The sequence below is a fragment of the Poeciliopsis prolifica genome, unplaced genomic scaffold (assembly GCF_027474105.1).
Source record: "Poeciliopsis prolifica strain line A6 unplaced genomic scaffold, Auburn_PproV2 SCAFFOLD036, whole genome shotgun sequence".
Taxonomy (NCBI): domain Eukaryota; kingdom Metazoa; phylum Chordata; class Actinopteri; order Cyprinodontiformes; family Poeciliidae; genus Poeciliopsis; species Poeciliopsis prolifica.
Window position 1 is genome coordinate 5,619,524 of NW_026562411.1, and position 26,055 is coordinate 5,645,578.

At 36.8% G+C, this 26,055-nt stretch overlaps 1 protein-coding gene across 1 annotated transcript in view; it reads left to right on the forward strand.

The window, feature by feature from the left end:
* Nucleotides 1-26,055, forward strand: part of ptpn4a (protein tyrosine phosphatase non-receptor type 4a) — a 73,892-nt gene that overhangs the window by 11,779 nt on the left and 36,058 nt on the right. The window contains exons 2-6 of the mRNA XM_055052795.1: nt 14,332-14,486; nt 22,572-22,679; nt 24,090-24,132; nt 24,634-24,712; nt 26,008-26,052. Of these exons, the coding sequence (XP_054908770.1) occupies nt 14,349-14,486; nt 22,572-22,679; nt 24,090-24,132; nt 24,634-24,712; nt 26,008-26,052 (413 nt within the window). The 5' untranslated portion in view covers nt 14,332-14,348. The remainder of the gene's footprint in view (nt 1-14,331; nt 14,487-22,571; nt 22,680-24,089; nt 24,133-24,633; nt 24,713-26,007; nt 26,053-26,055) is intronic.

The following is a 26,055-nucleotide window of genomic DNA, read 5'->3' on the forward strand; positions in this document are numbered from 1 at the left end:
CTAACATTCTAAACTTCAAAGTGATAAAATATGTGGGATTTGTGACGATATCAGGTCAATATTGGCATTGGCCAATACATAAAGCTATGATATCGTATCAGAAGTGAAAAAGTTGCAAGTCCATTGCAGTTTGCTGTTTTTTAATATTTATGTAAATATTAAGTCTTTTCAAATTTGGACAGAAACTGCAAACTTATTGTGCAGACAGCATCAACTTTATTTTAAATTGTTTTCTGAATTTCACATCTACAGCATTTTTGCAACATGCTTGCCTGAAGTATCCACTTGTGCAGAAACGAACACAAACAAAACGTACAGCTCTACCCAGAGAGAAATTGGTATATCTGAGACGAGGACAGGGATAACACGGGGAACAAGTGTGTGTGAGAGGGAGAAACAGGCAGGCTGGCTGCTATTTTCTGGGGCAGGCCATCAGGCTGCGAGGCAGCAGGGAGGGATAATAACAGAAGCTGTTACATTCTTGTGGTTTCTCTGATTTCAACATGAGGCAGGGGGCCGGCTCTGGCTGACTCATGGCCGCTCTGCCTGTTTTCTCTCTCCGTCAGCCTCTGTGCCAGCATGAAAGGTATAACCAAGAGGACAGCACTGGACATCTTTTGGGTGCTTTAATCTGAGACTCATTGATGACAGGACATTTAAAATGATCAAAAATATAAACTTGTGGTAGGATTTGGTGGGGGTGCGTTTCCATTTGAAGAGCCAAAAGTGGCGTAGATCTATGTTTGGTGCAGACACCAGATTGGTAACCCATCAGCAGTCTAAACAGCAGCTTCAAGGCTGTTTGTCACCTGAGGCATCTGCATTTCAGTTGGCTCAGCAAAAAGGTTTAATGTTTCTGCACATTCAATGCAACAGTAACATTTACATTCAGTCAAGGCAACATGGTTTGTAGCTTTTGTGTTTCTGTTCTGATTAATACTGTTGTTACAAGTTTGAAGAGTCATTGAGCTATCGGAGCAGTTTCCTGGATACAGAGCTGCTCGACTCTTCTTTTGTGAAATCGGTTTATTCGAGAACAGAATAAATGAAGCATAATTGTGTGTGTGTGTGTGAAACCTGGTTTGAACGTGTCTGTGTGTGTGTCAGATCAAGGCTGCAGATGAAAGTCTATTTTCATCATCTCAACATTCATATAATTATTTTAAGCAGCGCCGGTTTGAGCTGCTCTGTTGTCACACATTACATTCTGCTGGGGCCTACATGCTTAGGTTTGTTGGCTCTGCAACTTTTGTTTTAGCCCAAGTCAAGCTAAATAAAACTTGTTTGGGTCAAAAATCTGCTTATAAGTTTTGATAAATATCTACTATAGAAAATGTGAAAAAAAAACCCCCAAAACATAACTCTTAATAATAAAAATAAATTTTCTGCTCTGGGATGTTGATATTTGTGTAAAATATATATATAAAACCCCCTCAGAAAAAAAAATGTCTGTACACTTTGAGCCTTTGAAAACAGTCAAAATTCTTGTTTGGGCACATACTCTTATTCTATAAAGTTGATTCAGATTCTGAAAAAGCACATAGTTTCTAATCTAATAACCAAAAAATACGTAAATTATATCACTTGTTGTTTTGGAGTCATTGTTTTGTAGATATGTGATCCAATTATTCCATAAAAAAAAATCTGGAAAAACTGCTAAAATCTGCATTTGTTATTATTTCTTAATTCAACTATATTAAATGGTTTGTCAGTAAGACCAACTGTGGAAGGTCCAAAGAACAGCTTTCAGCTCCAGTACTACAGGTTGCAGATCCCTGGTATAAATGCTAAATAATTGGAAATTAATTAATATTTAATTGCAGAATTATAATCTTGCAAAGAAAATTCCAACAAATCCAACCTCTAACTTTCATATAGTTATTGAGTGTGGTAGAAAATACTGTAATTTTGTCAGAAATAAAATTAGAGGTGTCATCATTTTTACAACTCATCACAACGCTTATAAGATAAACATAACTATTGCATATTTTTAAACGGATATTTAAGGTCTCGAGTAGATCAAAGAACCCAAAAAATTTTTTCTATGCCACAATTATATCACAGAAGAATATTTTACTTAGACATTCTTCAAAATTTAGTCATTTTGAGATATTTAGAGTCAGAAAAATTAGGCAAATTGAACTGTGACAAAATTGTAGAATGATGATGTTTATCTCTATAAACTAATGACCACTGTTTTCTATGACGGAGGACTGCGACGATGTAGGCTCATCTCTCCACCAAGGGTACATAGAAACCTATAGTACTAGGATGTTTTGAATGAAAAGCATCTGCCAGAAGACTTACACTTGGTTGAATCCTTTAGCTGGATAAGGATCCAGAACAAATGGCTAAATCAGTGCAGACATGGTTCACTAGACACAAAATCAACCGTCTTCTATAAGTCCTGTTGAAAACCTCTAGAGAGAAGAGATTATAAGAAATGACCCGTAATATTATAGAGAGACTTTAAAAGGAGAATGGATTCATTTTGGATGCTCAAAATGAAAAGTTTTATCAGCTTTTTTTCAGTACCATATAGTGCTACTACATAATACTAATTAAAAAAAAGGTAAGCATGAAAAGTGCTGTCTATCCCACATGTGTGTGTGTATGTGCTCTCCATTAAAAAAACATTGAAGCTGTACTGAAGAAACTTGTTGCTTCCAGAATTGGATCACCTGTTCCAGTTTAGCAGGAAGGCATGAACAACATCCATTTTATAACGCTATTATTACTGCTCAGGAGTTTTTTTTTTTTTAATACCTTTAAACCTCTAAGCGTGAATGGGGTGGGGAGCAGCAATAAATTGCTGTCTCAGTTCATCTTACCTTAGGCTAACCTTATTTTCTACAGCGTGGCAGCGGAGGACAGGCCGTGAGGTGAATGTCAGGTAGGCCCACGCTTTCCTGTTTTGGCCCTGTTTACCAACCACAATGTGTTCCACCCACCTCCGTCTTCTCATCCTCACCCCGTCTCACACTCAGTGGCAAAGAGATCACCTTACACCTTACACACGTTTCTTGTTATAGGAGCTGCGTGATACATTCAAACAGGCTGTCGAATCAGTTTGGCTTCTGAGTTACATGTTCCTCTTGAATGGTGTGTGTTCCTGCAAAAGACTCTGGATCTGCAGGAGTTCATATGAAATCCATCTTAAAAACATTATGGAAGCTGATAATTTTATATTTTTATATGAGATCTTGAAGAGTTAATATTCTAAAAAGATGTTGCAAAAGTGTAGAGCCATTCTAACAAGCAGCAACCATAAATGAATGAAGCTACACCCCATTTTAATAAAAAGCAGCAATCCTCAGTCTTCATGAACTAAAGATACATTTCAAGCTAGCTGAAAACCTTAAGTTTACCGGACAGTGTGACTGTGTAGTAAAGCAATCGTGTCACCAAGTTTCCAGAAAAAGGTCACAATTCGTCTAAAGAGTTTCTGTAAATCTCTATTGTTTCTGTTTAAATGTCAACGCCTGACTAATTCTTTCTGTCAGGTTTGAGTAGGATGACAGACTGATGATTAAGAGCTGGGAGGACAATCTAAAAGATAGTTTGATAGCTCTTGATCACTGGATCCTCGTAGTGACCTCTAGTTTCTACAAATTTCTACACTCGTTTTTACAGTTCAGATAATTAATGACACATTTTACATGAATGCTGTCCTCTCAGATCATGACAGATTTGCTTCTTCCAGTTTGGGTATGAGTCGGAGAAAATGCTGAAATGACCTGAATTTTTTTCCCTTGTGCGGAGTTTAGATTAGCATAGTGCTGCCCCTCTCAAACTTTTTGCTGTGCTTTGCTGAAAAGGTAGACATTTAGATATTTGGAAACATTTTTGTTAGCAAAAAACACCTACATATGTGTTTTGGACAGTATAACAGTGTATCTGTTTCTAAATGGATGAGATCTAATACTGCTGTTTGGAAGAAAAAGACTATGGGACTCATTTTCTGTTTCAAGTTTCTGTCATACTATGGAAAATTTACTATTGGTCCATACTTGCGTAAGATGCTATTTTTAATGAGAATTGAGTCCCAGACCTCAAATCTAACTCAAATTTTGAGTCTTTTTTGGTGTGACTGAAGTGCCAAAAAATTGTACCTTTTCCCTTCTTGCTATGGTAACGTGCAGCATGGTATTAGACACATAGCTTGACTAATTAACTTGATATTGGCTTGTTCTTCTTAAGAGAGAGCAACAGCGAAAACCACTGTGCATTAAGCACCAACTTTTCTTGACCGTTTCGCTTGTTTGAGGTTTTAAATGTCATTGTTCGCCACTATTAAATTACTTCAATCAGAAAAAACAAAATAATGCAATAAAAACTTTAACACAAACCAGACGAGACACTGTGGTGAAAGACCAAATTTAAATATCAGTTAACATTGCTACTTGCAATTGTTTTGCTGTAGCTGCATGACAATATCAATGGAGATTTACCCACCTTTTCCTACACCACAACCCCAGCATCCTTTATGAGATGTGGCAGCCCAACCACTGACCATGTAAATAAAGGGTTGATGTTGAGGTCAGTCAAAGGTTATCCAAAAGACTAGATGTATTGTTGGGATGGATAATATCCTACCTAATGTTAAAGCATCTTTGAGTGCCCTAACAAAGGGCTATAGAAGACAGATGTTATATGTTATTTCAGCCAAATTGTTATTAGTGACTGCAGTGTTGCCCAGATTGATATGATGACAATTGTGATTCAACATGCTGAGCAGCTCTAATCAATTCTGTAAAATTCACGATCATTTTTTCAGTAATCATAGTAATTGTTCATAAAAACTATTAGATCATGTTTTCCTTTTATTTTTGTATTTACTAAAGACTTGTATGAATCTGACAACCTTAGCCTAATTTGTTGTTGCTATCACTCTTTTTAAGCATCTCTTACTCACTGACTGAGTCATGGAGCAAGTGTCAACTATAGAAAACCCTTCAAAAATGAATTTAAATGTTTCATTTGCAATCAACTTAAAACTGGTGTTCAACAGATTTGAAAAACAGTCTGCACAGACAGAAATATCTTGATTTATCTGTGTGATGCTAAAGGAAATAGCAGAACCAGCAAAAAGCCATGCAGTCATGCAGACAAGAAGCAAGCAGCATAAAGAAATGTTCATGCAAAGCACCAAGTTCGAACGTGGAAACTTTTAGTGTGGTATCATGGCTGTAATCGCTGTTCCACCAGACTGGCGTATTCATCAGAAAGATGACATTCAGACACACTCTTTACCCCCTCAGTTAGCCCTATTTGCAAGCTAAAGGAAGAAGCTTGGTGTGTGCGGTTTTGGTTAGCCATGTACTAAAATATTATTTGGCTTGTATGTGCAAGTTGTTTTGCATTAAACCATGATTCATGATGCATTCAGTGGCCTTTTAAGTGAATATATCTTTGTCTTTGCCAAAATATGTCGAATGTTCTCAGCCCCAATAAAAATTGTGGCTTTTAATTGTTTAAACACTTTCATGCTTTAACTGTGCTAAACTTGCATTTAGTGCAAAGGAGCCTGAGGCAAATAATTCAATTCATATTTCCAGTTTGTGTGCTCCAGACGACACAAAGGAAATGTTTCCTGGCAAGGTTTAAGGTGACAAACTGAGGTTTGAACTTTTTATCACTGATTGAATCAATTTTAAAATCTTTTCACTTAAGGTTTAAGATTAGTCAAATATAAGTAATTCGCTTACTAATAAACTTGCTTTAATTAAGAGAAATATCTCAATTTGACATCTCGGTGTGAGATTTTAATAAAATGATGTGTGATTGTGGCTGCCCAGATTTGGCAGTGTAGCCGCCCATCAGCAGGAGGGTGTGTGTTTTTTTTATTTTTTTTCTTGCTGCAGAACACCTGGCCTCCCTGCTGGCGGGGCAGGAATGTGCAAGGTTGGGGTGGGAGCAGGTAGAAATCTGCCGAGTGCTCAGAACTCGACCCCCGGTAACATTTAAAGGTGCCGGCGTCAGCGGGAAAGCGAAGAAAATCAGGGGAATGTACTGCTTTAGTCAGACCTGCTTTTCTGTCTCCGTGCTTTTCACTTTCTCTTTGTGCGTGCTCAGAGGTGTGTTACCAGAGTGTGTGTTTGTGCACACATGCTGCATACTGTACAAAGGAGAGCCTCTTGTTTTATAATTAAAGGAGCACTGTCACACCCTGCTCATTTTTCTAATCTAGAGATTCTGTGTAGGTTTTCTCTTGTTTATATTTCTACTCTGCAGAATGTACCAGCCAAGAATCATCTTTTCAGTTATTTTCTCTTTAGTTAAGAAAAATCTTGTAGTTTACAAAAACTGTTTCATACAGAAGCTCTCAACTAAAATGGATTTACTGTATAGAAAACTTGTATTTTTTGTGCATTTCTTGCTTGTTTTCTCAAAAAAGTGTAAATGTGAAAGTTGTGCTAATTAATTTAGAGCACTTTTAGGCATGCTTCTTGCTATGTTAGCTGAAAGCAGGAAACCTCAAAAAGAGGGCTTTTCCCCCACAGTTACCCAGCCACCGCTGTGACCTTTGTGCTGTATGTAAATTCAAAAAAAAGTGAAAGGAGTGGAGGCGTTTACACACCATGAGGAGAAAGTTATGCACACTTGAGTTTGTTTTCTTACTTTTCTTTACAAATGTGGAAGGCTTTTCTTTACTAAAAACAGAAATAAGAAATTAATATTTCTGTGATTGGAGCCGGATCCTTTTAAATTCCATGTCAGAATCATTTGGAAAAGGCATTTATCATTACAGATGTTCTCAACAACAGAAAAGAGAATACCATAAATCATTTAAAACTTTTTCCACCTTTTATATAGCTTATGTTCAGATCAACTGAATAAACAAATTTCAGCTTTCCAACTCTTATTTTTCAATTTTTTTCTGCATCTTTTATCTGTTGTGTGAAGAGGTTAGAAAGTATTAAAATGATTCACTTGTACAAAGACATCAGTCAGGATAAAAGTACAAAACAAATTCCATTAGCATTATGCTATAGAGCCATTAAAACATGTAGGACAACTTATAGGACAACACCAACTAAACAGGCTTTATGTGGAAAATGTTTTATGGATTTTGGTGTCAAACAACTCCAAAGTTGTTTGTTTGGCAGTATTCTGCATCACCAAAAGAAGACCGTACTTACAGGTAAACCTGGTGGTGGCAGCGTCACAATCTGGGTTGTTTTTATCCAGTGTTATAAACCCTTCCGAACGCAGAAGGATGGATTTTATTTTTCAGCTTTACATTTATCCAGCAGACTTGTTTTCACTACAGATATAAACAGTTTTGAAAGGAGTTATAACGGTCTAATTTTCCATGTCACATAAATCTGACAATTTAAGAGTTCTATCCAGTTTCAAGATCCAACAGTTGATACCCCCCTGCGTGAAAGCCTCTTTCATTTGTGGGCGCTTATGATGCTATTAACGTTTGGAATGATCCAATATAATTGCTATACTGCTTTCAAGAAGCAGCACAGAAACAGAAAAGCATTATTTTCTTCAAACACTATCAATATTTTGCAACTTGAGTTTACTTCATGGAGTCACTTAAAATATTCAGTGCGATAATAATTTCAGATAAAGGGAAAATGAATTTGGCTTAGCTTTAGGGGTATTATTGTGACAGAGTAGCCAAGAAGAAAAGGTGAGATGGAAGCAAAGAATGTGTGGAATATCAAAACATGTCAAAGATCAGAAAGAAGCGTGGGAAGCAAAGGTATGTTGACAATAACATACCTGGAGAAGGGAATAAAAAGCTAATATGACCTGGATGACATAAACCTGTTGTGATGGTTAGAGGCGAGAAGTCGCGTGTTGCATCTAAAGGAGGCGAACACAGGGCCGCTTCCAGAGTGAGCTGAACGGAGGCTACTGCAAGCCTCAGTCATCTCCATCGTTGATTCAGCGGGAATCCTCTGTGACAGGTGTCTGGTTTCATGAATGGCCGTGTGTGTTTGTGTGCACAAGCAAATGCCTGGTTCTTGGCACTGATGGCTACAATTTGCATAATCGGCCTGCAAACCATACCGGCAGTTAAGTCTGCATCGTTGGTTTATTATCTTTACCAACTGATGGGTTGGTTATTTGGAATTATACGCATTGTGTTAGGGTAACTTCTTATCAGAATGCATATTTTTGTTTCAGTAAAAGCTTGTCTTAATATAAAAACAGAATCACTTCAAGTTCAACTGAAGTATATAGAAAATGCCAAAATGAACGCATTAATTTTGGCATTAATGCATGCTGAAGTTTAGTAGAGGCTGGGGCTTTTTGCGTTGGTTCCTCGGCTGTTTGCTCCATCAGCATTATTATTTCATCTGACAATGCTTACTATTAATGCCGTTTTGTTTTATCAATAATAAATGACTGGGGTTGAATGTTGCCACCGTAGCTAGGGTAGTATTCCTCAAAGTATTGCTTTGTTTTGGTTGTGTAGGCGTTTTACAGAGAGAACTGAAAGTGAAGTGCAGTTTCTGAAACTAAAGCATGCATACGAGCTGTTTTACAACCGTTTTTATTAATTTGACATATAGTAGCCACACCTGAACAACTCTTATAGGTCCTTCCTGTAGGTCCCAGTGTGTGATGCTAGCAAGAGTGTAATATGGTATCATGAGCATTTGACTCTGAACTTCAATCTTGGTAATAATGTTTGATTCAGACTGCTATGTCCTAAGTGAATAAAGATATGTTATTGTAGATCCTGCCTTCCAGTGACCCTTAGATTCATCAGTGATTAAATGCATTCTGATATTTGAACAGTTTTATTATTACCTATTTTAATCATCTATTTTTTATAATGTTCAAATATACATATGCATTGCTTTTATTGTACAGTATCTTGGTCTTATTTATGAAAAACAGAGTTTAATTTAGACCTAAACAAAGTGGAGAAAATTCACATTCAATTTTAATTTACTCAAAAGAACAGCTAAAATAAATTATAACACCTTTTCAAAAAGCAAATTAAGACCAGATTGATGTTTGTCATTTGTGTGCAGCAGCTAATCTTTGTCACTTGTTGTCTTATTTTGTTAAATTCACGGTCAGACAAAGAAGACATGTTCTTCTTCTGAATCCAGCGTCAACCAACATTGTGTAACTCTGTTGGTAAAGTACACTTTACCACAGGAATACATAGTTCATTCTTTTTAGGTGCTTTCTATTCCCACACATATCTATATTTATTCTACCTATAAAGATTGTTGAATAAATGCATTTTATTCTTGTTGCTGACCAAGTAGTTCTATCTGTATTGACCACCTGTTTGATTCTGCCCTAGTTTTTGCTTTTTGAAACACTGTAAAGTGTTTTTATGCACAACTACAGGGTTTGTGTGCTGTTTTTTTAAGCTAGAGTCCATTTAAGAGCTCTGATGCTTTGTTTCAAAGCATCAGTGCATTTGTATGCATGTCTTCAAGTTATTTTGAAGAAATTAGAGCATTAGTACAATTGCATGGGACAAATGAAGTTAATTTGTTGTCAAGCTACATCTGTACCAATATTGTTGTTTGACTTGGCTTTTTGCATGCCTGATTTTAAAGTAAAATAATGCAAATGTATGTTTACGTTATCTGCTAAAGTAAGAATGTTTGACGCAGAGCCGACAGGAAGGCTGCAGGGCTGTCTGTGATTGCCATAAGCTGAGAGAAGCCCACCGGTGAGAGAAGCTTTAGGGTCATGGGCCCTTATAGTGCAAACACACAGATTCGGACGTACGCAGATGCTCTGCCGCATGTTTGTAAGCTCTGCTGACTGCAGGAAGCAATAATGGCAGCATGCTTCCGGAGTTCCGGAGGCTTCTCTCAGGGGAGCGAAGCCGTCCTGTCCAGCTCAGCAGAGCAACGCTGAAAAGAACACAGCGGTGCAGAAAATTATGGAACATTGTCAATAGACTAGAGTACAATTGAGAATGGTACAATACAACAGAACTGGAACAGTTTAAAAAGAAAGAAAAAAATAAAAAAACAACTGAAATAATTGCAGTAAGCAATTGTTTGCAAAAAGAAAAAAAAAACATCCAAATGTTAGTTGGTTTGTTACACTACATTATTTTCCTCTGGGCTTGTAAAATGCACACAGTATCCAGGGTCATGTTGCATTTGACACAAAGTGCTAAGAAAGCTGCTATAATTTTTAGTAGAGCACCAAAACCCGTATGAGACTGTTACTTTTTTTTCAAGGTGCGGTGTACTGGCAGATATCTAATCAAACAAAATCCACATAAACTAATATTTTAAAGTTTTATAAAAGCATGTTGCCTCTATCATTGCTTTTTTATTTAATTTATTTATATTTTACATCAGTTACATCAAGAGTCCTGCACAGTCTAGATATGTTCTGGAAAATATTTGTATTCCAGACTTCACCTCCTTCCATCCTTCCATCATAATATCCATTGTCTTTCCAACTGTTTGTCCTTTCATTGATGAATCTTTAGAGATAAACAATTTTATTGTAATCAGGGGAAAGTTATCTTCATAAGATTTGCGCTGTGTCATAATGACAGACGAACTGATATTGCTTTCAAGCTTACCCAGATGAGAGCATCATTAAAACTCACATAATTGAAATATGATTAAATGGAATTATTCTGTTTCAAGTAAGTATACTACTACCTAATGCAACAGGTGAATTGAAGTAGCCTGTTTAATTCACCTGTTTGTTGTATTTAAAGCAATAATTTTCAGGGATGAAAATAAGATAATGTAATTCATTTTTAAAAACCTATAGTTACTTTTGCCCCTCTTGAACAAATACAAAATATTCTAATACCTGTATATTTATCCATCTGTTTTTCCATAATCCATTCATCTAACCCTGTGTTTTTGTGTTTGTTCATCCATTTGTCCTCCCATCCAGGTTTCTTCAATAATTTTGTCCATTTTCCGTCTGTCCCTGTTTCAACTAACCATCTCTTTCCATTACCACTTATCCACCCTTCTGTTTGTTCATTTTATCCATCCATTAATCTGTTAATCCATTATTAGTCCAATCAGCCAATGTTCTTTTCTTCCTGGTGGTTCCATATTTCAAGTCTGAGCCATGAAGAAATGGCTGGAAAAGTACACGGCTTTCATCTGTGAAATATGTAGGAATCATGTTGAAAACAGCCATTTTCTTCTAATGTTAGAATTATTATTCTGTTTTTATTTTTTAACAATTCAGTTACATTAAAAATTGTAACCCAAACACATTTATGAATAACATCCACATCCTCCTCTATTTCTAATGCACAGCCACTGTTGCTAGTTTGTCCCATTTCTTTTGTACCATTTCAGACACACAATGATGCAACTTGGCAGAATTGGCCTGTGGCAACTTTGGATATAAATGGCTCATCCTGGGTGAAAGAAAACAATGTTTGTGATATTCATGCAGTTCTGCTTAATGATGACATGGTGAAATATATGATGATACATCTTGGCCAATTGTTTAAGGTTGCATTCATTCCAGTCCTGCTTAGTTTCCTATGTCATGTCGTCTTGTAGCTAAGACAAAACAGAAATCCTACAATTTTCAAAATCAGATGCTACTCTATTTTGGTTTACATTTTTTGAAGAAGGAAGTTGCGTTCATGTCTTGAGGGGTTTTTGTGTCGTTTCCTTCAGTGGTTCTTGGTGCAATGCCACCACAGGTTTTCTAAAGGGTTTGGATCATTTGACTCGGTGCATTGTGAATGTTGAAATCTTGTTCTTCTATCAAACAGACTCCCAGACAGTCAGGTGTGAAAACACCTTTATTCAAGTACTGGATTAATTTTTAAAAATGTTTCTGTATTTAACCTTTTAATTTGAAGATGCTATTAAGCAGTGTGAAAATTTTTTCCAGGGCAACTTGTCTAATTAAAGTGAAGTGATGTGTTGACCTCTTCTAACCCAAAGTTGATGTGACACTCCACTTCATTGTGCTCAGATGCTGTTTCTTCTCTGGCGACATTTACTGCAGGGGCTTGAGATGAGACAGGCTGATTACTGTGAGACAGCAGGAAGCAGTCACACCACTATGCGTTAACAAACAAAAGTAAACATTATGGCAAGCAGAGACTGTCTGCTGCTCGCTTTACCAATAAAGAAAAGGTCATTACTTTGATTTTGGATCACACTTTGTGATCAGATAAAATGATGAGTGGAGGAGCTGTTCTGGAAAAACATAATGCACCACATGGATAAAGTCCCTCTTCACCTTCCAGTGCCATTCGTCATTGCAAGGCTCGCTCTGTTCTTCTTTCTACATGGCTTCATCTCAGCATCCACTTCTGCCGGGCTGACCATCCCGCCGACAGCGTCACTGTGCCTGCCTGCCTTTGTTGGTACGCTCGCACATGTTTGTGGGTTCGTGCCTCTACTTCTGCATTTGTGCTTGCCAGATTGTTTATTTGTGGTTGTTCTGTTGGCGGGCAGAAGAGCGACATTAAAACCTGCACATCTTGCCAATCGCAGACGCATAACATGACACGAGCCAATATTATATACCCACTCCAAGAGGAGGTGGCAAGCTCTGTCGCCTGCTGTTATGAATCAGATGGATAGTGATGAATCCCATCCTTTCATCTATTTGTCACTTGATTACATCATAGAAATATTATTGTGTGCATGACACACACATTCTGTAAAAGTCATTTGCTCTTTTCCTGTGTGGGATTCTTAGCTGTGTGAGAATTTCCTCTAAGAGCAGCAGAGGTGTTTTGTACAACTGCTACTCACAAAAAATGGCATTTTCCAGATTCAGATGAACCATGTTTGTGTATTTTAGCATGTGAAATTTAAAGAATATGTGGTTTTCAGACAAATGGCTGTGTGGCTATTAGTGAGTATGCGTTATCATCTGCTAGTAGTCTCTGAGCTTTGATATAATCTGATATAATCTGTAATGACAAGACTGTCATTGCATAGCATTTGCATGCCAGTGCATAGCAAACCTTCAACACGCACAGTTTATTAAAAATGAAGCATTCACTCACCAGGGTATTGGTATTTATATAGCTGCTCCCGTTTCAAAAGTTTATAATATCCAACAAAATACAAAAACATTGTTCTGAACTATGCAAACTGGAGTTTAGTTCTTGGTCTGGTTTTGACTGACTAGAGTCATTAACTTAGACATGGAAGCATCACAATGTGTGAAACTAAGTAGTTTTGATTCCTTAATCCTATAATAATGACAAAATGAGACACAGCTGCCATCATCTACCAGCCACTCACAATCATAGGAGGAGATATTATTCAGCAGTGTGGTATATGATTTACTTTGAACATTAGTTAGACGTATTCAAATTTGAATGACTGATTGGCATTAGTTGGCTTTTGGTTACTTTCCTAAATTGCACTGAATGTTTTAAAAATACTTTAATCTTGTTTAATTGTATAGGAATACAGTCAAACTACAAAAACATGAAATCAAGCATGTCATAATACTCAATCACATGATACATTGCGCTTAATCATTTTATTCTGATAATTACTTATGGCTTTGGTTCTTTGTGGGTTTTATTTCCTTGTTGTTTTATTTTGGATATTTAAATGTGTTCCAGTTGAGTGTGGGGTTAGTTAATTTTTGAGAGGGCGAGCTTTTATTTTGATACCCTAAAAAAGGGTATCAAGATGACAATATTATCATTTATTGCAATAATTTTGGGAACTATTCATCATCCAATTAAATTTGTTATTGTGACAGGCATAGATCTAATTGCATTATTATGTCATTATCAATGTATTAGTTCAAGTGGTTCCAAATGACAATATTATTAGTTTATCACAATAATTTCACATTTTCACAAACTTTTATCATGTCATTACAAAATTAAATTTTATTTTGTGTAGTGTGAAGATTCCAAACAATATATTGTTGACTGTATGGTGTTTTTTATGACTGTATTTTTGTGTTTTTATGATGTGAAGAACTGAATTCTTGCTGGAATGTGCTGAATCAATCGATTGATTTTAACCCATGTTTTAAGTAATATATGTATATTTTCAGTTTTTTTCAAAACTCGATGAGGTTTGAGCTTGCCCTCTGATAGACATTCTTTTCTGATGAAACACATTCTCTGCTGCCTCACTGTACCTGCACAGGCTTGCATTTCTCACTGGCTGCCTTCACTGAGTCATTTGGAGAAAACTAAAACACACTATACATACATCGGCTACATCTTTTACGATCTTGCATTTCTCATTTGTTTTGCAACATGAATTTTTGCACTGTTAGCAATCTATTTGCAGCCGAAATGTTAGATTTGAGCGCAGCTTAGTAACACAGCATTTTTCCTTTTTTTTAACCATTTCTCTAACACATCATCTTCATCTTGTGCCTTGCGTTTGCTTGTTGCAGAGCCTGGTAGGAGCGTGATGAGCGCGCGCTTCCGCTTGCCTGCTGGCAGATCCTACAATGTCCGGGCGACGGAGCTGGAGCGAGACAGGCAGCACACACAGGTTGTGTGCAACGTGCTGCTGCTGGACAACACTGTGCAGGCGTTCAAAGTCAACGTAAGTAACCCAGTGCATTAATGGGATAAAAGCACCCATGAGCTATTTATCATTCACACATTGCCACCTAGTTTTTATGTAATGTACAGGTGCTTGTTAATAATTTATACTCTCATTTAAAAGGTAATTAATCTCAGTAATTGAGTTCAGTAAGTGAAACTCAGTTTATATAGATTCATTATGCAGAGTGCATATGGCAGGTCTTAATTTCTTTTTATTTTATGACTAACAACTAATGGAAACCCCAAGCTCAGTTTTAGAAGAAGATCTTCCATGGAACCAAATTAATACAGATGTGTCAGCCACTCACTGGTTTCTGTATGCACTCAATATTTGGTTGGGACTCATTTTGCTTGAATTACTGCACCAGCAGAGCGTGACATGAAGGTGATCAGCCTGCCTGCTGTGGGTTAAGTAAGGTCAACTTGCTTTAATAGCAGCTTTCAACTCTTCTGAATTATTATTATTTCCTCTGGTCTTTCTCTCGTCTTCCTCTTCATAGGCCTCCATAGATTCTGTTTGACCTGCTAGAAAATTAAATCCGCATCTCCATGCATGTTCCAATATTCTGAGAGCTTGATTTCCAAATCAAAAGAAAAATTCTCTTTCATTTAGAAAGAGGACACCCTTGATTTAAGTAATATATTGATTGTAGCATAATTATACAAGTTTGGCCTCTCAAAGACCAATAAGGTTTAACTTTGTAAATTGCACTTAATATGAGAAATGGAAGATATTTTAAATATTGAAAATAAAGCATAAATAAAATGGATAATGACATCAATCAATCAATCAATCAAATTTTATTTGTATAGCACATTTCAACTACAAGGCATTTCAAAGTGCTTTACATCATAAACACAAAACACAAAGGCATGCAACATAGAATAAAATACCAAGTTTTTTTTTTTTCCCTCTTTTTTCCCTTTCTTCCCTATTCCCTTTGACACGGAATTTAAGCGCCTGTTACCGCCGGACTCCGCCGTCCGTTTAACCACGGGTATTCGCCGGGCCCCGTTGCCCACAACAGGAAAACATCTCTGTAAAATAACAAACAAACAAACAAACAAACAAAAAAATATCAGAATGAAAATGATCAAGCTTATTTAACTTTTTCATGCAGTTAATTGTGTAATTTCATACCACAAAATTCTTACTTTGCACTTCTCTTAAGGCTGGTGCTATCCCTGTTGCATTCTGCCACACTTTTTCCTTTCACTCAAATTTCCAAAAAGAGTCCTCCATGAACAGCCAGCAGAAACCGTTTCTGTCGTCCCCTCAAATTTCAGTGACTGCTCACATGTCAAGTTAGCAGTCTTTCCCATAACTATAATAAGGCCTTTATATGTCATATCTGTATTTAAAATATGTTTTTTTTTCTGAAATAAATACTATTTTGGGGGATTATCAGATTACTTTTGTATGACTCGATATAATTCTGTTCTTTAAAAAAATATTCTAGATAAATTCTGGATGTGTTAGCACAGGGGTGTCAACATCCAGTCCTCGAGGGTCAGTGCCCTGCAACTTTTAGATGTGCCTCTGCTGCACCACACCTGAATAGAATAATTAGGTCATTAGCAAGACTGGAGAACAAGGAGGAGGTAATTAAGCCATTTCATTCCTGTGTTTTGTACCTGTGGCACGTCAAAAATCTGCAGGACCGTGGCCCTCGAGGACTGGAGTTTGACACCCCTGTGTTAGCATCTCTTACCAAATATACGTAATACATTAAAACCACCCCTACACCTTCTCATGTTGCTCCCCCATTTCCTCCCATAGTTCTCTTTCCTCTTCCTCACCTCCTCATATTAATCTTATTTAGAGGTTTCATATAGCTGTACACTTTCGTTGGGATTCATTTAAAGCATAACCCACACTGTTTATGTCCATTTTCTTTTCCACAGCAATAATTAAATTCATTGGCCCAAGTGTCACTTCACGAGTCGTCGCTTTTAGAAACACATGGATGAAGCAAAAACGGAAGTGACAAATAAGCTCATGATTTACAGTCACGTCTCTTTCTGGCTCCATGAGGCTCTTTGTCATGTGTTTGATCAGATGTATGTCGACATGAGTCTGGAAATTCCCTTTGAGTCAAAAATTGCTCCTTTTTGACCGACCGCATCCTTTTTGTGTAGAAAACAGCATATGTGTCTGGAACCATTATATTCCAAAAAATATGAAATGTGTGCTTAACAAAGGCGTTCTGTGTCTGCTGCTTGGTGATTGTGCTTTCTAATCTTCTTTATGGATGGTGTATTGCTGCGGACTCCGACAACCCCTTCGGAATGAAATATTAAATTACTAAATGCTTGACATGAGAAATAGACCCTATAAAGGAATACACAGATTCTCAAGCTATTTAAAATGGTTGCTTAACGCTAAATATAAGAAAATTTTGAATATTAAAAATAAGTAAGGTCAAAATTAAGGTGATTTGAAAGTGAAATTAATTTGGAGCAGAGAAGAGGGACCAAGAAGGGAAACTGAAAGATATATGGATCAAACAATGCGTCAGTCGGGAAACATATTTTATATGATTGAAAAAGTTCAACTGATATTCGCATTTTTTGCAAGGACGTTATATATTTAATCATTTTTCAGGATGTTTTTTTAAAATATTTTTTATTTTTATTGCTGTTTTAAAAAAAATAGATCTTTGTCATGGAAACTTCCTCTAAACACTCTTTCTTAACCAGAATTTTTGGGAACAAAAAAATTTAATCAATTCTTAATTAATTTATAAAAACTATAACTTTTTACTGTTCATTTAGAGGGTTGGAAATATCTCTTTGAAATTCATCAAATTGTCTTTTTTGCTCTTCTGGGAGCTTTTGGAGCTTTTGTCCTCAGCTCCGTGAGCGCTACTCAGTCCTCCCCATGTGACGCTGAATGAAACGACTCGGTCTCTGTCGGTGTCATTGATCAGACGTCTACAGCCGCAGCAACTTCCTGGAAAGACGAGCCATCCTCTGAGCAACAATACTTCCATTGATCCTCTTTCTGGCCGGCAGTCAGCGATTCTAGTGGAGAGTGAAAATCCAGAAGCAGTCACTTACTGTCATGGAAACCACCGAGCTTGTGTGCATGCGGAAGGCTGCATGGGTGATCTCAGATAGATGGAAATTATAATTGACATCAGGCAGAATCAGTAGTAGATAGAAAGCTAAGGAGTAGCTTAAAAGCTCAAGTTGATGGATGATTCTTCCAGATAATAGAAAAAAAGGTCAGAGGGATAATTTATTTAGATGCATTGCAGAGTTTACCATAGTAACCACTGCTCTCCATGTAAACATTCAGTTGCCTGGAAGAGGTATTTGGTCATAAAGTATGCAGCAGAGCTGAAAGCAGCATCACTTTGATTTACAGACCACATTAATATTACCTGATGTGGACATAAATGCGTAATTTCTCGTATTACCAACATGTCTGGATCAATTTCCAAACGTAACCTTATACTTCCTTCTAAAATTACGCAAAATTTCTTTTAATCTATCTTTAGTTGTTTTGTGATTACGACACTTCAACTTTTTGCATATTGTGAAATACATTTGATTTAGTTGTTCACTGAGGTCATAATTCTCAGTAAAATCTACAATCTCATTTTCACACAGTGATTGTGCAACATGACGCTGCTGATGTTCCTCTTTAGTAAATCAAACTGTTTGAATAGAGACTAGCTCAGCATGATATCACTGTGGGTTTTTATGCCACTAGTAATAAACCAGTGCTGGTAAGTTTCTTGCTATTTCCAGGAAACACCAACTTTCTCACCAATAAAAAAAGAAAGAGAAAGTCTGGTTACCCATAAAATGCATAACCAGACAAGAAAGCTGGTAAGAGTTGATGGGAGCATGGTTGGAGCTAAATACAGAGGATTAAGAGCGAAATACAGAGTATTTAGAGCTAAATATAGAGCCACTTCTTCATTTTCAAGTGTTACTCTAACAGGCTATTGTCCGATTTGATGCTAGTTTAGGATGGCTTAAAAATAAAATCTCCTATAGTTTTATTCTTCTTTACTTCCAGAACTTTTCTTAAACGACAGAAAATATCTTTAAAAAATGGCTTTATAGCTCAGTCATGCCTTCTAAGTTCACCTGAAATCAAAGTCAAAATTAGTCAAAGCTATAAAACATGCTGTCAAAAAAAGAAAAAAAAAGATAGTTTTTGGGTGGAGTAACGTTACTCTGAACGATAGAAATATGCAAGAAATGGTTTGGTAGAAAAAAAAAAGAAAGTCCAAGTTTTCCAAAAATTAAATCCTCAAAAAACAGAAAATATGATCACAGATAAAATTGATTTATTGTCCAGTTTTATTGAACAGATATCCATAGGTATCTGTTCCTCACCCTAGGGAGAGTGAATTTGGGCAGGAATGTGGAAAACCAGAAATTTTATTTCGACTCATTGAAATTCATTGCTGGTCCAAAGATAATGAAGACAATTAAAATTAGCTGATTAGTTTGCCGTATGTGACGCCTATCTTCTAATCACAATATTTTCTGGTCCTGTCATGATAACGCTAAAAGTGGTGATTGGAACTATTAACCACTATTTCTTAGGTAACTAACTGTATGACTTTGTGTCACAGCAATCATAGCCCCACAAACAGAAATACTGCTCTTGAAAAACAATCTCGTTTGCAATACGTTTCCCTAGGACACCAGTCACATAAACAAGTGTAATTGTTATTACTAAACTGCACAAAGTAACTGCATTTAATCATATTTTCAAGTTTATTGATAGTTTTTTTTAAAATTTTGACCAAGCATTGCAGACCCTAGTGAAACGAATAATCCCACTTATATGAACCGTTTTGGGAGTTTTAATCATTCATTGGAATTTATTGTAACAACAATAAATCAAAATTATTACCATAAGAAACGATAATGATAAATGACACGATAAATGCCCACCCGTTGTCAGAGGTTTGTCATACAGCTAAAAACATATCCAGAGTTGGATTGAATAATCCAGTTAAAATCTAGACATAAAAAGGGCTTTTTTAGAGAAAGTTCAAAGTTCTTTCTTTTACTCATCTGTCAGGTTGCATTTAAACCACTAAATTCTTTATAAGTGGCTGGAGTTGGGACCATTAATGTGGTTTAAATGTTGAGATAGTTTATTTTACAAGCAACTAATTAACTGATTAACCAGGAGTTTGGGCAAAAAAATCTATAGGTGGAAGAAAATGTAATTTAGAACGTACTGAAAAGACATGATTTGTTTGTGGTTTGATGGATGCAAGTATAAAATTTTATTTTATGATTTTTTCCTGTAATTTCCTGAATTTCCCTTCTCCTCAAACACAAACTCATCCTCCATGTTCAGTCTTGCTTCCTGCTGCAAAAGGGAAGTCCATGTATCACTAGGCACACAGACACTGGGATTTCCCCTTCAGTGTCACTCCAGCCACTGTCTGGGGGTCTTTTTTTCACTTTGATGCCAAAGATAAACCCCAAGGGTATAAAACTTATCATCACATCTTCCCCCGTCGCTCCCCCTTTTCTCCCCCTCTCAGCCAGTCTCTCGTGATTGCTCTCTATCACCATGTCTCCTTCCTCTCTCCTCACTCTCATGCACACAGACACTTTTTCAGTCGGCACAAAGAGCGTTTGTCTCACCCGGTCGCATCGTCAATCACCTCTTTTCTTCCATGCTTTCTCTCGTCTCCCTCAGTGTCTCTTTCTACTTTCATTTGCATTCTTTTGCTTGTTTTTTCCCCCTTTTGAAAGTGTCCAGTAGTTTACATTGTGTAACACTTAGTGACACATTTTCCGTGAGTTCAACCCATCAGCTACTTGTAAAATTTTTGTTCGGTAAGACAACTGAAAAGGACTACATGCGGACATGTTTGCCTGTGTGACTTGGTTTTTATTTCAACAACATACGGCTGTTTGCTGTTGCACTGGCTCACATTCGGTGTGCACGCTTTCAGCAAGCGCAGTGTGAGACTCACAGAGGGCTCACACATCCAACTGAAAGCTGCATCATACAAAGGAGAAGCACTGGAAAAGCTCTAGAGTTCTCATGTAGCGAAGATAGAAGTGTCTTCATAGCAGGGGGATACAAACAGAAATGTTTTTCACTTCTATTTTTCTTTTAAAAGAGAAGTATTGTGTACAATTGACATTTCAGAGCTACATACCGTGTTATAACGTCTTCACAAAATGTTCCTTCATGGAGTTTTGGGAAATTATTTAATCGCCCGTGACAGCCAGTCAGCTGTACAAAATGCCTGAGTGGACCGAGCGCCGCCTTTGAGAATGAAATCCCAAATCAGCTTCTTAAGACTAGCCAGCAGCAATTAGTAAACACCTGGTGAAACATCTGCTGATCTCATTACACCAACTTCTCAGTGGAACGCTGGTAAAAACTGGTAAGAAGACTTTTTGAAGGCAACATTTCAGAAAGTCCAGGAATTCCTTAAAGAGACAGAGGCCCAATTTCAAGGTGTTAAATTGCAAAATCAAATTTCTTTTAACTCATATACAGAATTTTTATAGCAACTGAAGATAATCATTTGATTGTTCTAAATAATGGCTCTATGTGCCCGTAAAGTACCTGCCTGTCCCAATAAGTGGGATCCAACTAGATCATAAGAATTTAGCATCACTTTGTGTGTAGGCTATTTTATGTTAAAGGGACTCTCATTCTCTTTCTAAATACCAGTAGAGTTTGGCCAATCAGATGTAATGAGAGTTACATCAGTCAGTGCAGTGGGTGTGATGACGCCTTTTTCGCAACTAATCAGGTTTGTAAACACGTTACAATGGCCTAGTCATAGACCTAGATCACTTAGATGTAGGTCTAGTCCAGACCTAGGACTAAGTAAGAGTCTCTAGTAACACTTAAATATTGATCTTTGCAGATGTCCCCTATCTAATATGACTGTTGTTTTGCAAAAGAGACAAGCAAAACCACTCCCGGTGCCCAAACAGCCTCATTGTAAAATGATCGCTGTTATGGTAATTATTTCCGTCAGTTGTTTTACACCACTTCGCAAGTTCAAATGCTGAAAAAGAACAGAGGGGCACACAGGCTTCACTAACATTTAATGGAGCTTTGACAGCCGTCGACAACACACACGCGTGCACCCACGCACACTGGCAGGTCTCCTAGAGGGCTGCCATGTCAACATGTCAACTGTCAGCTATCATTCGCTCACACACTCTGCACTGTAAAACTGTGTAACTGTGTCACCAGGGCAAAGAGGAGAAGTGGACGGAAGCACAAACTGTGTCTCTGTGTTTGTGTGTGTGTGTGATTTTTCTCCCGTGGGAGCGCTGATGGCGTTCCACACTCAGCTTCTCCCTCTTGCTCTCAAAGTTACAGGTGTGAATTTCTGCTCCACTTGTGTTCCCACAGTTTATCCTCTCGCCCGTCCTACGCTCTCTCAGAACGATGAGCTTTTAATGATTGATTCAATCAATTATTCCTTGCTTTTTCCAGCCATTCTTTCTTTTCTAAGTGGCACTCTGTTCACTCTTTGATTTGCTTCCCCTTGTTTACGTTTTTCCTGCTTCCATTAGTGTGACATTTTGCTATCTGGCTTGCATCCAATTCACCACAGTCCATCCAAAAGTCAAATTATTTTCTCTCTTTCAAATGCACATTCAGGTCTAGCGTCTGTTTGGATGATTTTTAAGTCAGCTGGATTTGAGTTACGTTGTTTTAGCAGATCGATACTCTTCATTAATGTGAAAATGCCGTCATTACGTGTTTGTGATAATATATTTCTGCTCAAAATGGAGCTAAATTAAAAAATAGAGTAGCCCACAGGAGTTCATCAGCTTAATTCCTTAAACATGTTACTCCCCAATGTGGTTGGAACCATATTAAATGAGGCTCAACACCGACTAGTTGCAGATAAATTTTAAATGGATGAAATGTTTCTGCAGCAGCGAGGGTCTTTTTAAATAATTTAGATGTCTGTGGTGGGAAAAGGGGATTCGGCTCGCTCGCTGTTCGTTCCCTGACCTTTCAGTGGGGAGCTGCAAGATGGGATTTGCAGGCCTGTTTGCCAAGCAACACAACGAGCAGCGAGCTTATTCGTTGCTTTTCTTTTCTTCTCCGCAGAAGTCGGATCACGGCCAGGTGCTGCTGGACGCCGTGTTTAAGCACCTGGAGCTGACCGAGAGAGACTACTTTGGCCTGCACCTGGCTGATGATGGCTCAGATACACCAGTTAGTATCCTGCTCTCAGTCTGCTCTGTGTGTGCATGCATGTGTGTGTGTTGGCGGGAAGTTATTGTAGTGCCATCAATTATGAATTTATGTAGTAAAGATCTGTGGGATTTTAATTCTTCTATAAAACTGAGTGTATACTGTTCCACTTGTCTAACTTAATATCTACCATACTTGAGTGTAAAAAGGCAATGATTTCAAATGTTTTACGTTCTAACAAAAACTCATCTGGTGCTTAATAGGTTTTTAAATTAAGGCATCGCTCCCATTGAGGAATAGATGCACAATAATGCATCTGAAATGTTATATACATTCAAGAAAATATAATCTAGATTAGTTCTCCCCATTCTTGTGTGGGTTCTCTCTGGGTATTATTCCCACTTCCTCACACAGCCTAAAAACACAATTGTTAGGTTAATTGATCTCTCTAAAACTGCCCTTAAGTTTTAGGGCAGTTTTAGAGCATGCATTTCTGTGTTGACATCTAATTGATAAATCTATTAATCGGATTAAGAAATTGGCACATTCTTCAGATTTATCATTGAACTACTTAATATTAAAAATACATTTAACAATATATTTAAGCAAATAATTCAATTACTATTTTTACATTAGAAAAAGTATCCCATATAATCATAGCATTCATTGAGTGTGCAGTTGATTATTTGTTGCAAAGGATGCATCTGACGCTAAACAAAAAGATATTGTTCACCAATTTGTTGATTTATTTAGTAGCACTTAATTTATTAAAACATAACGTAACATTTGTCATGAACATGAAGGAGCATTTATAAATCTCATTCAGTAAATCATGACACTTTTAATGGAAAGTTACTCTAAATGTTGCATTGAAAGTCCATTAAAAGTGCCAGCTTTGCTTTAAAGTGATATTATTTTGTTAACAATGCAAAGCTGGCACTTTTAGTTTACTTTCAATCAACTTTTAGAGTAACTTTGCATTGAAAGTGTCGTTATTTACCGAATGACACTTTATGACAACAGTCACAGACATTCATAAAAAGCCTGACTGGTGTTATGTGCATATTTATAATTTGCAAAAGATATGTATTTTTGTGCAGGTTTGCCTTAATTAGTGCTCTGTGTTCGTTTTTAGCAAATTACCTTTTTTGAGTCTGTATACTCCAATTACTGAGTAATTGTTTACTGAATTAGTTGCCGAGTACTTAAATAAATGAGTCAGCACGATTAATTTGACTTAATTGTTTCATCTCTAGCCTGATCCCCCTCCCCTTTTTTATATTACATTGATTGTTTGATTGTTTTGTTTTTATCTGTGTGAGCCTTTGGCAGGTTTCTGTGTTTGTGTTGACGGCCACCAGTGAATAATTTAAATGATGTGGTCCATCTTTGTGCAAAGTGACTAAGTCTGTTCTTATCAATATTTTACAGCGCTGGCTGGATTCCAATAAGCCCATCAGGAAACAGTTAAAAAGTAGGTGAAATCCACCACATACCACCTAAACTCTTAACCAAACCACCAGAAAAGTTCACCGTACTCCAACTTGATCAGTTTTCATTGTGTTCCTATCTGCAGTTTAGTCTCAGTAACATTTAACAATCCACACTTTGCCTCTAGCAAAAGTCCATGATGTCATTTACCATTCTGAAAACGCCTGGAGCAATGATTAAACTCTATTTCAACTCTGCTCTTTTTTTTGATAATGAGTAATAGAATTTGTAACATGCAGGACAATTAAGGAGTAGCTCAAGTGGAGCCGGCAGTCGTCCTGCAGCAATAATTGAACTGTACTTCAACTCTTGTTTTTTTTGTCGGTTGATTGACTCACCGGCTGAAGACACCACTTGCTTTTTCTTTGTGCAGAGTTTTATGAATGAAAAATTATGTAGAGAAAATGTCAATTGTATCAATACTATACCTTCATGAGATATTGATATAATTGAAATGCTTGATGTTTCTCCTAATTTCCTTCAGGAGGGTCTCCACATAACCTGAGCTTCAGAGTCAAATTCTTTGTGACTGATCCAAGTAAACTTCAGGAAGAATACACACGGTAAGTCCGGATGTCATCATCACAGCGTCATTATGTTACAGTTTTTACATCGTTTCATTCTCAGTATCAACTGGAATTTGACACAGAGTTCGTGTTTTTCTTATTTCTTTTTTGAATTTTAGCAGGGTGCAAAGTGAAGCTATTTTTATTTATTTCATTATTTAAGTTTTAGTTTTAAACACTTTCTCACAGCACCTGAATATGTAAAGATCCACATCTTTACAACTTCACTTTAAGATTAAATTATATCCACTTTAAAGAGGCGTCCAAACTTTTTGCCACATGAAGATCAAGTTGAAAATTCGGATAACAAAAAGTAAATTTTTTCTTCATGCAACAAAGCAATAAACAGACTTTTGCAGAGAAGAGGTCTATAAATCACGCAAATACAAAATATGACAGAAAAGGTTTGCCTTTTAAAAAATAGGTATATTTACACCATCAAGAACTACAAATGTGTCACAATTTGTAGGAAATGTATGATACAAATTTAGCCAAGTTTATGGCTTTAACCACATCTGCTTTTTAGTAAAACTGCTGCTAGTATTGCTTTTACAGGAATACTAGCAGCAGTATTGTTTCCGTTTTTATGAAATTAAAACGGAAACAAAAGCTTAGTAAATAGAAGACAAATCATTTATGTTGAACCTGAAATCTTCTGCTACAATACTGGATTTCTATGAACACCTAAATGTTAACTTACTTTGCATTAATTGCTATGTTTTTAAAACATGCTGGATTATGAGGACCATAATCATTTTCATCTGCATGGAAGTTGGACAAAAACATCTTCAGCATCTGTCCTAATGTGATTAAAAAGTTGAGCATACAGCTACAACTCTTGGTGCTCTAATAATTTGAAAAATAAATTAATAAATTAATATTAATTTTACTTGAAACTGACAATGTTTGTTAACTTCTTACTGTGTTCGTCAATAAAATACTCTGAATCCTTTGTGATCTCATATTGTGAGCTAGGGAAAAGCGCCCACTCTTCCATATTGCACATAGAGATATTTCATTGTGACACCAGAGAAGATATGAATTCTCAGAAGAGTTCAAATGTAAAATATTTGCCACTTGTGTTAGGGTTAGGGGTTAGGGTTACATATAGTTTTAGAGTAGTTCTCATACAATACCTCAGGTAAAAGAAATAATTTTTCCTTTGTTTATTTTGGTTGATAATCAAAATGCAGCCTTTCTGGAATGCATTCACTGCCTATTATGTCTAATTTTCAAAACCATCTGGACAGTTTGCTCATCCGTTGTCATTATGTTGTGTTTTTCTCCATAAGGTACCAGTATTTCCTTCAGATCAAGCAGGATATATTAACTGGAAGGTG